The 11,392-nt window shown below is 38.5% G+C and overlaps 1 protein-coding gene across 1 annotated transcript; it reads right to left on the bottom strand.

The window, feature by feature from the left end:
- Window positions 1–6,401: 6,401 nt before the first annotated feature.
- Window positions 6,402–7,344, bottom strand: LOC103740257 (olfactory receptor 6N1). The gene has a single exon (XM_008840851.1). It carries the CDS (start codon window positions 7,338–7,340, stop codon window positions 6,402–6,404), a length of 939 nt encoding a protein of 312 aa, XP_008839073.1. The 5' UTR covers window positions 7,341–7,344.
- Between the last annotated feature and the right edge of the window lie 4,048 nt (window positions 7,345–11,392).

Below are 11,392 nucleotides of genomic sequence, written 5' to 3'. Positions count from 1 at the left end.
AGCTATTTGTCTTTCATAGCATCCATTTTAGGCATTATCTTAAAATTTGCTCATTCTGACATTATATTTGTGAATAATTCATGACAATATGTTTAGCTGTAGCTTTAAAAGAAAATCACACAGTGACAGTTTACTCACATAGATTTTGGTATCAAAATAGTTGCATATTAAATATACAACATATTGCCAAATTGTCTTACAAGGTCTGTCTATTTTTAACAGTATGTGAATTTTTGTTATAAATTTTTTCTAACATTCTGTTGGCACTATTAGTTGTTATTTGTTTTTTTGTGAAATAATATACATTATAAATGAATAGACACATTGTGTGTATACACGTTCTCCACTCTCTTTTACCAGGTTTATAATCTTTTCCATGATAATTTGTATATTCTTGATATTTATATTCCTTATATAATGAAGAATAATCATTACAAACTATACGTGTCATAAACTGACTCTTGACTGTGTAACTTTTCATTTTACAGTGCATTTGATAAATTGAAGTACTAAAGTTTAGTTGTATTTTCAGCCTTTACTTTAGTTATCTGTCATTCCACAAATTATTTTATGTCCTTTATGTGTTTCAGGAGCAAGAATGATGTTTGTTGATGCTCACATAAATCTTGAACCCATGGCAGTGGTTGGCCCACATCTGAAAATCCTGAATGTCAAGGTGAATAAATGTACGAACAAGGAACAATGACAGCCTTACTGGCAAGAAGAACGCCGAGTTTGAAACAGCAAAGCAGTCACGTTGCTGGGCTTTGATGAACTACTTATCGCTGAATTTTCTTGTCACTCCTCACAGCCCTGTGGTGACCTGCTCTGTATACTCAGTAAACCATTCCCTGATACCTCAGAATGAGAAAGGACAAATGCACACAGGATGGAGAAGTGGATGTGCTATTCCGATGACACCCTTGGTCTCTCACACCCCTTCCCCTTGCATATGCTGCTCCTGTGCTGTGCACCACTTCTCATTTCCTTTCAAAGCTTGTCTCTGTTTTCTTTTGAAGCTTGAGGCCTAAAACCAAAGACGTTTTCTGTACATTGTTTTTCTAATCTGCAGTGCATTTATTTAAGTCTGCTTTTGCCATCCTGAAGAAATCGCATCAGCTCTGTCACCTTACAACCAGGACAGTCAAATAAATGTGTATCTGTAGGGTCCATAAGAAGAAGGTAATTGACTTCTAAGACAAACATCTGGCTTTCAAATTACTGCTTTGAGTCTTTGCTACGTTAATTAGAACCAGGTATTGCTCCTCACTCATTCTCAGTTTCTCTACTATATAAAACAGTAGTAAGAGTCTATCATAGGTAGAAACAAATGATATAAAGTAGGTAAAACAAACAAGTACGCCTAGAATTATTATCATGTCATAGGATCTAGTGCACAGCATCATTTCATTTCTCCTGTGATTTATCTTAAAGAATTTTCAGCCTATTTGGGGAATATAATGCTGACATGAATATTTGAATTGTAAGGAAGGATGTATAAACATCACAAAGAGAAAGAAGTTAAAGTAACCTTGGGGGTCAGAAGAGGCAATACCTGCTTATACAGTGGAAATTTGTGGGGACATTGCTACCCAAAATTTCAGTCGAAGGAGATCAAGAAAATGAAAGTAATAATATAAGAAAAATTACAACTGAAAGATTCTGGTCTTATTTTGCTATGTTGTTGAGTATACCAGGTATTTGGTGCCATGATTTGGTTAGAACCATGTTAGAGAAGGCAATGGTTTTAAGTCTCAGGATTCTAAGTTTTATCTTTGAATGTTTTGAAAAGGAAAGGAAAACAAAATCCACATTTAGGAATAGTCTTCTGTGAAATGACTCCTTAGAGGTAAGAATAGCAATGAACAGATATTGAAACAGTTAAAATTGGGAAGTAATGCACAGCCATAACTAACACTGTGCAAAATGTTTAGTGTCCACTTCTCCCAGCAAGTATATAATAGTATAATTTCCATTGCAGCTAATTTTCAGAAGCTCTTTTTCTAATACATGCACCATTATGAAAAGTATAATTTAATTGAGAATTATTTACTTACCTTTATCTTAGATGTACCCTTTGTAAGGAGGTATGGAAGTGTCAGGGTGTAGTTACAAGCTTGTCCAGAACTGGACATAAATGGGGTGCAAGCTGATTTGGGAGATACTCTTGGTTTGAGAAACTGTCATTATTAACCACTGAGAGGAGAAAAGGGATAACTACAGAGAAAAGATAGACCGTGAGAAGAACATTTTCCAATGTCTGAATCAGCAGCTCATATTGAGGAAGAAGATATTCTAGTCCAAAACCAGCAGGAAAAAAGCCAAGAATGACACTTCAGCCAGCATCTGGCTTGATACTGTGCCTCTGTGCTTTCTACTGAGACCTGCTGCCCCCAACATCATGTCCTTTATTATTATTTGCCTTTTTTAGAAAGACCTATCAATTCTAAGCTGTGTTTCCTAAATGCTCTTGTGTGTGAATCTATCACTCAGAATATGATCAACTTACCAGATATTGCACCAGTAAGGTATTTCCCAAATCTGTTAATTGTGAACAGATACTAAGTTAGGGCTGGAGCTTCCTGGCCGCCTTTTCCATCCATGGTGGGTCCCTGTCTGTCTTCTGTTTGCACGGATTTTGTGCATTCTGTCACAAGTGTTGTGGGTCTATATGGAATACCCTGTGGCATCCAGAAAACATAATTTGCTTGTGCTCATCTACCACTTCTGGCTCTTAAAATATTTCCACTCCCCTCTTACACAATGATTCTTGAACATTTGGAAGAGAGGGTGTGGTATAGGTGCCCCATTTAGGGCAAAGCACTCCACAGTCCTTTATTCTCTGCATGCTGCTCAGTTATGGGTATCAGAGTTAACCATCATCTGCTGCAAGAAAACTCATCTCTGGTGAGAGCTTAGAGATGCACTGAACTATGGGTATAACAATAAATCATTAGGAGTGAGTTTAATACTCAATCTTTTTAACAGAATGATGGTAGTAGGTACTCACCTTTGGCCCATGACCTTTCTAGCCACATGTTCTTGGCCCTGAAAATAGTGTCAGGTATTGACTATATCTTGTGAAGTGGGCCTTAAAACCAATCAGAAAGTGGTTGGTTACATGCATAACATTCATGCCACTATTGCACCAGTGGGCATATATTGCCAAGTCAGTTGTTATTGTAACAATCAGGGTTCACAGCTGGGTAAGGATGGTGATTGCATAGCACCTTCTAGTACTATGAAAGCTAGCCAGCAGGGATGAAGTTTCAAGGTCCACATCAGCTTGATTTTTCCTTGTTTGTTACATGATTCAGGTATGAAGTATCTTATTAGTAGGGTCTTACTATCCATTTCTGGTGGGTAACCAAGTGCAATGGCAATAGCATGTGTTGTTTAAGGATCTATGTGATCATTTTGTCAACAACTCAAAAAGAGGGTGTCTTGACCTTGGGCTTTCTATTTGTAAGTCTATGGTGTCTATTACAATCACTGAACCCATTACAGGGTAACTACATTCTTAAAGTTAAATTACTGCTAGAAGGTGCAGGTGGTACCTGGTCCAATTCCCTCCTCCCACTGTCCTTACGACAACCTGAGGCAAGAATTCTCCAAAACTGCCATTTGGAGGATCTTAACGGGTTTATTGGACTTGGTAACTGAGCTTGGGGTGCTGGTTTACTTACAGAAGAGTGGGTGCCTGCCCCCATTCATGATGCTCAAAAGTCCACACCCAAACATAAGTCTGGTGGTGTTTCCCAACAGCCACACACAATGGTGAGAGAGCAGCCTTGTGGTTTTCTGTATATACCCTTAGTCCCTACCCCTCAAGCAGCTAAGGTCAACCGATTGTCTGGAAGAAGTAATGGGACATAAGGTCAGATGACCATCCAGGACACAACATTTAATCATTTTTATATTGTAATGTATATACAGAAATAAGCTTCTATTTTAGACTTCACTATGATTCTTTTCAAAGACCCTTGGTGTTACTTATCCCTCCTCTCCTGCTATACCTCTCGTCTTTAAGCCAGTTCTATCTGTCATTTGCCTTTTCCCATTTATATCACTTTGTTCTAGCTCTTCTCCCATGAACCACCACATGGCCCCATATTAGTTTCCAGCATCTACTTATGAGAGAGAATATAAGGTCTTTGCATGTGTCTGTAGACCCAGTGGATGAACCCACACTGAAGGACATTTGGGAGCACAAATCAGAATCTCTAGACTGTATTATATATATGAGACTATATATATAAGCGAACATTAAATTGGGCAGGGGGACTGTGGTGGCAGGTGCAGATTTGGGAGGGGATCTAAATGCCATCAGTTATAGTGTGTGAAAATCACAAAAATTCACTTAAAAAGATTTAATTCTTTTTGCATTGGAAGGAAGGAAGGATGAATGATTGAACATCATTAAGGAGGTAGAAGTAGACTTATCTGGAATTTGGTATTTCTTATAGTAAAGAATTGAGCCTCTCCTTGCAAAAAAAATAGGTGCATAAATAATCCTTATTTTTGGTTAACAACTAAGTCCCTAGGTTTCTAATAGGCTAAATTTTGTTATTATCTTCATATTTTTGTCATGTGCTTCATGTCCAGTTTAAAAACTTATTCTGTTTCCTGCCTCTGAAAAATTCCTATGTATTCACACTTAATAAGGATGTAGATATTAGGACCACTAGAAAAAACAGTCAACTCATCAGGACAGATAACAAATAACTCCACCCTCCTCACAAGGGTTCCCTTTCATTGGTTTATTCCTTTCTTTTTGGAAATTTTATTCACATATATGTGTATAAATATATATGTGTGTGTGTGTGTGTGTGCTGAATGTCGCTCTAAAGCTCAGAATACAAATGAAAAATTACATGGATTTAAGGTAACATATCAGGTAGAATAAAGTTAATAAAAATAAGAGAAATTTTTCATTTTTACTAACAGCCATATAGTAGTCACTGTGTATTATGTCTAAAGATTTTGCTGTGAGCCAGAGTCTTTAATGGCTGTGCTAATTCTCCAGCCCTATGGTTTAGAGATTTTATCATCACTGTTCAAAGTGTCCTATAAGAGAGCCTAGAGAGCTGGCTCAGCATTTAAGAGCACTGGTTGCTATCACAGAGGACCAATGTTATAGGTTTTGTTCCCCACACCTACATGGTGGCTAACAACCTTCCACTCTATCTCCAGAGACCCTGACATCCTCATCCGATCTCTGTGGGCATTCCACACCTACATGGTAGCTAACAACCTTCCGCTCTATCTCCAGACACTCTGACACCCTCATCTGTCCTCCGTGGGCATTGTACACATGTGGTGTACTTACATACATGCAGGGAAAACACTCATTCATGTAAAATAAAAATAAAGAGTGTCTCTCACAAGAAAATACTGTTATCAAATGATGAAATTAAGAGATTGATTTACCTTTTAAATGTTAATGAATTAATAAATAATAGTAAACTAAGACTTAAATTCAGATGCATATGATTTTAAAAATATGCCTTAGTAGATCAGTTTTTTCCATACAAACAATTGTTAAGAGATACTTGAGAGGCTGGAGAGATGGCTCAATGTTTAAGAGCAGTGGCTGCTGTTGCAGAGGACCTGGGTTCAGTTCCCAGCATCCACATGGTGGCTAACAACCATTCATAATTCCAATTCCCGGGGATCCAACACCCTCTTCTGACTTCTTCAGTCACTGAATGACATGGATGCACTTACATAAATGCAGGCAATACACTCATACGTATAAAATAAAAATAATAAAATATTTGAAAAAAAAGAGATATACATTAAACAATGAGATTTATTAAATAAAATTTAAAGCAAAAATAAAAACTGAAAATTCGTATAACTAAATGATTTATATTAAGTGAAGTAAAATTGAACATGTATCTATCAGGTAAGGCACAAGTTTGGCAAAATTCTTAAGTATGATACATAAACATCTGAGATTAGAAAGTCACAAGACTATATGATGCTGAGAATGCCTGTATATTTTCCAGTCTCTGGGGTCAAGCTGAACATGGCTCAGATAATATGATAATCTCTATAACAATGAAGACCAGCCAGCATGAACCCTAGCTCCATGATCCCACATAGAAAGCATGGAGTCCTTGATTTATCTTCTCTGGCCACTGATGTTTCCTAAAGCCACCACATCTTCAAAACCGTATGATGCTGAGAATGCCTGTATATTTTCCAGTCTCTGGGGTCAAGCTGAACATGGCTCAGATAATATGATAATCTCTATAACAATGAAGACCAGCCAGCATGAACCCTAGCTCCATGATCCCACATAGAAAGCATGGAGTCTTTGATTTATCTTCTCTGGCCACTGATGTTTCCTACAGCCACCACATCTTCAAAACCATTCTTGACCGTCTCTTCACCCATCACCCAAGTGCCCCAGTTCTCTTTAGTTGCCTCTTCACAGCATCCTTGATTTCCTTGTTGCGTAAGCTGTAGATGAAGGGGTTAAGGAAGGGGGTGATCACTGAGTAGACCACTGCCAGGGCCCGGTCATAGTCCAGGGAGTAACTTTTCTTCAACCGCACATACATAAAGAGAATGCTCCCATAGAAGATGAGAACCACAGTGAGGTGGGAGGCACATGTGGAGAAGGCCTTTTTCTTGCCTGCATCTGAGGGAATCTTTAGCACAGTGAGGATTATCTGTAAGTAGGAGCTAAGAATCAGCAGGAAGGTGGCCAGGATTTTGCAGGAGTTTATAATAAAATCCACCAGGACATTAACAGATGTGTCAGTACAGGCTAAGCTTAAAACAGGAGGGAAATCACAAAAGATATGCTGAATGTGATTGGGGCCACAGAAAGGCAGACGAGACACCAAGGAAATTTCAACTACTGGCCCAGCCAAGCCTCCCAACCAGCAACCAACAGCAATCTTAGTGCAGAGTGTCTGGGTCATGAGGGTTGGATAGTGGAGGGGCCTGCAGATGGCTAAGTACCTGTCATATGCCATTGCTGTTAGGAGGTAACACTCAGTAGCTCCAAGCGAGTGAAAGAAATAGATCTGCAGGAGGCATCCGGAAAAGGAAATTGTCTTCTTCTCACTGAGCAAGTTTGCCAGCATCTTAGGGATGGTGGCAGCTGTGTAACCCAGCTCCAAGAAGGAGAGAATGCTGACAAATTGGTACATGGGTGTGTGGAGCCGGGAGTCCAGACGGACCACTAAGAATATCAACAGATTTCCCAGGATAGTAGTGAGGTAAATGGTAAGTAAAAAGAAAAAGAAGTAAGTCTGTATGCCTTGGAGGTGAGGGAAGCCCAAAATGATGAATTCTGTTACCTGGCTCCAGTTTCCAGCGGCCATTGCTCAACGCTCATGTCCTTATTAGATAAAATATAGGAGATAAGAGGAAAAGTAAGCTACAGACATGCCAGTCCTCTACTTCAGGGTCGTCTTCTTTGAGAGGCCCATACTTCAATTCCACCCTGCCCACTCCTCCAGTCAACAGCATTTTTCAGGGTTCCCACCCAATTGTTAGACTTAAGATGCCTTTTCAGAATATCACAGCCCATTTGGGGGGCTCACATTCTATCCTATAACTCTCTTGTCTTGCTTAATGGAATCCATGCAGTTTCCTTAAATTTCAGCATTTCTTCTTAGCATGTATACATATTCTTTGTCTAAAGAATAAATCATCACTTGTAATGATAAAATATTGCTAGTGTGCTGAGCCAAGGATGTCCAATTTGAATTCTATTTTCTGTTTTCTAATTTCAACTGTTCTTCAAGTTTTAGGCTACTGAAATATTGGCTCTTTTTAAATCTCAAAATTTTCCTTCGCTTTTTAAAAATTGTGAGATTTCTGGATGGAGAATAACATTTTCTGAATCTTAAGGACACTGGTTATGTTTTGCTTCCCCCCCAATCTTCCTAATGTCTTCCTAAAGTTTTGCCCCTGACTCTTCTCTGATTCCTTTACCTGCTATACCCCATCCCATTTCCAAATCGCATGTTGAAGAGAGTAAATTACAGCCTCAACTCTTCTAATGCTGGAAAAAGTTTTAACAGCTAATTTGTTTTACAAAATTTCTGTAAGTTTAGGCATTTCAGATGTTGGTATTTGTGATTACTTCCACTTGATAGTCTAGACTTTGATTCACTTAACTATTGAATACTTTATAATTCATCTACAATGTTACATAATTTTATTTTTTCACGTTTTTGGTTTTTTGAGTCAGGGTCTCTCCTGGCTGGCCTGGAATTCACTGTAGATCTGCTAGTGATCTGCCTGCCCCTGTCCCCCAGAGTGATGGGGTTAAAGACATGTGCCACCACACCCAAACCTAATTTTATTTTTAAGTTGAAGATTGTAGAATATTATCACCAGTTAATTATTTTTTATTTTGCCTTGAGATAACTTACAGGCATCTGAACAGTGGTCTTGTAAGAAAGCACTGAGTTTAGCAAATGCCTGACTTTGCTCTAAAGCACCCATATCTGTTTAAGTTTTTCTAGTAATAAGCAATGTTATGACGGTAAATATTTGATAAATGTCCAGAAAAACTAAAGTCACTTCTCTTTTCTGTGACTGTGTGGTTCCGAGAGCTTTGGAAGTTTCGAAGGATCGCTGTAAAATATCTATTACAGCTTCCTTGATGTTTTCTCACCAGATCAATGGTCCAGTATAAATAAATCACTTCTTTATATAATTAGGGTTATTATGAAAATTTCTGTAGCTTAATATCATGAGTATCATGGAAATATCCAATATAGATAAATGAAATGTGAATATTTTAAAATTTAAAAAATCAGGTCTTTTATCCCATTCCTTCTAATTTTCTTAGAGAAACATACATGGAACACCATCTTTCCCTGAGCATAAGGGTCAGAATTTTAGGTCTCTTTAGGATACTAGTAAAAACTACAGTGGGGACCAATGTGGTTTGAATACATAAAAGAGACCTGGACAAGAGTCTCTCTCTCTCTCTCTCTCTCTCTCTCTCTCTCTCTCTCTCTCTCTCTCTCCCTTCTTCCTGTGAAATCAAGAGCCTTCTTCAAATGAGATCAAGCACTATTTCCCTCTAAACACTAGTACATGTGCATGTACACACATACACACACGCATATACACACACTCCTCAAGTTCCTGCTTAATAATTTTCAGATATTTTGACCAGTCTTCTCACTTTCTCTCATCCCACTTGAATATGATAAAAAGATTGAGGGTTTTCCCTGTAAACTGCTTTAAAAAAATCAATTCTCATTACTATGATCATTTCAGGCACCAATAAACACAGAATTTAGTGTTGGCTAAAGCTTTAGGAACATCATTTGAATTCCACTGAAGCATTAGAAAATTTTAAGTGTATCCTATATTCCCATGAATTCATACTATTTAAAGAGCTGAAAAAGGGAGTGTAAATCAGCTACACCCCATACAACATTGCCTTAGGCTGATGCAGACAAGCAAGACTCTTATCTTCTTATGCAGGAAGAAGTGTTTTGCCTAGAAAAGCCCCACAGATGGGCATCAAGGCCTTGCCAGCACTGACAGTGCTGATGGTCTCTGCTCCACATGGCAACTGTCTCTGTTGGCAAAGTACTTCATTAAGATAAAATTCTTCCTTCCATTGATCTGGAATCTGACATTATAACCACTGCTTTTACTCTGTGGAATAGCCCTATTGCTTTGACTGAGGGTCATGCTTTTAAACATTTTCATTATTATCATCATTATCATCTTATAAATTTCACTCTTTGCCGTCAGCCCTCTACGCTTATTTTTGACATTTTTATTTAAAATATACCCTCACTAGAAATTTGCCTTAACCTAGGTCAGCCTGAAGAAACCTAAATTACCATTTAGCCCAAGTTCACCTTTCTTTCTCTGGGCATCCAGAGCAAAACTCACATTTCCTGCCTCTAATTTCCCAATAGTAATGATCTAGGCAAATGGATCAGAACACTTTCTCTTAAATCATGAGTACTTGAGTTTGAATTCTCAGCACATACATAAAAAGGTAGACATGGATGCAAATGCCTTGTAACCCCAGCATTGGGGGGTGAAGACAGGTGGATGCTAATAACTCACTGACCAGCCAACCTAATGGAAACTGTTTCCACTTAAGACCCTGTCTTAAGACAGTAAGGTGGAGAGAAACAGAGGAAGACACCTGATATCTTTCTCATGCATACACATGCACTCACATGCATGGAACACACACACACGCATACACACACACACGCATACACACACACACAATTAAATTTTAGTAGTACTTTGTCAGTGTCCTTCAATTACTATCAGTTGCTGAAATTATTTTTATTTATACGTATTATCTTCTAAGGCAGCTCTCTATGAAACTTTGATATTAACAAATTTCATACTTCAGTTACCTACAAGAGCATGTAGTACAATGTCTTATGTATTGTAGTTGTGATGGCTGATGAAAATGATGGTGGTGACTGAGATGACTACCCAGCTGTCTCCCTCAAGCTACACAGCTCCTCCATTGATACTGGAGTATCTGGAGTCTTGATGCTGGAGTCAAGGCAGTTACTTAACCCAGAGTATTTACAAGTTAGAATTTATCCGACTTAGGTCATTTGAAATCGTGACTAGCTCCTCTTACTTCCAAGAAGCTTTCAGAATTCAAGCTTTGCATTTTATTCTCTACCTACCAGTTACATTATCCATGGCCTGCATTTATGGAAGCATAAGACTAAAGAGCTACAACTTAAGGGATGAACTCTTTCAGTGTCTTCATTTTTCAAAGAAGGAAATTAGGATCCAGAAAGGGAAGATGCTTTGCTAAAAGTCGCATGGTTGGTTAAAAGTCTATCTGGGCATGGTGGCACCTGCCTTTAATCCCAGCACTCAGGAGGCAGTCAGGCTGATCTTTGTGAGTTGAAGGCAAGCCTGGTCTACATAGCGAGTTCCAGGACAGCTGGGGCTACAGGGAGACCCTTTCTCAAAAAGACCAAAAAAAAAAGTCTATCCAAATTGCTAATTCTGAGATGAGACTCTTCACTGCAGCATTTACAAAGCAGAATATCTGCTTCGGAAAAGGGCTCACACCCACAATCCTAAGAAAACATGAGCCATTCTGTGATAACCTATGTCAAGAACACACACACACACACACACACACACACACACACATCAGCAGCAGCAAAATGGAATATCTGCTTTTTCAACAGTATTATTTTCATGTCCTAAATGATACATACATTCCATAAACCCTAGTTATTTAATGCTTTTCCTATTTCTGAATGATCTTGGTCTCTTCCTAAAGCACGGCCTAGAAAGAAACATGAGAAAGTGTCCACCTGATACATCCTTACCCACTGCTTGATGGTGAGGATCTGTTAGGGAGACTGCTGTACAAAGTTTGAAGATAACTTCCTGCCCACTT

The sequence above is a fragment of the Nannospalax galili genome, unplaced genomic scaffold (genome assembly GCF_000622305.1).
Source record: "Nannospalax galili isolate Female #2095 unplaced genomic scaffold, S.galili_v1.0 scaffold579, whole genome shotgun sequence".
Taxonomy (NCBI): domain Eukaryota; kingdom Metazoa; phylum Chordata; class Mammalia; order Rodentia; family Spalacidae; genus Nannospalax; species Nannospalax galili.
Note: the sequence above shows the minus strand (reverse complement) of the source record. Positions and strands in the feature narration are given on the sequence as shown.

Bases quoted from the DNA above. Each gene is read 5' to 3' on its own strand.
- LOC103740257 (XM_008840851.1), bottom strand. From the start codon at position 7,340: ATGGCCGCTGGAAACTGGAGCCAGGTAACAGAATTCATCATTTTGGGC.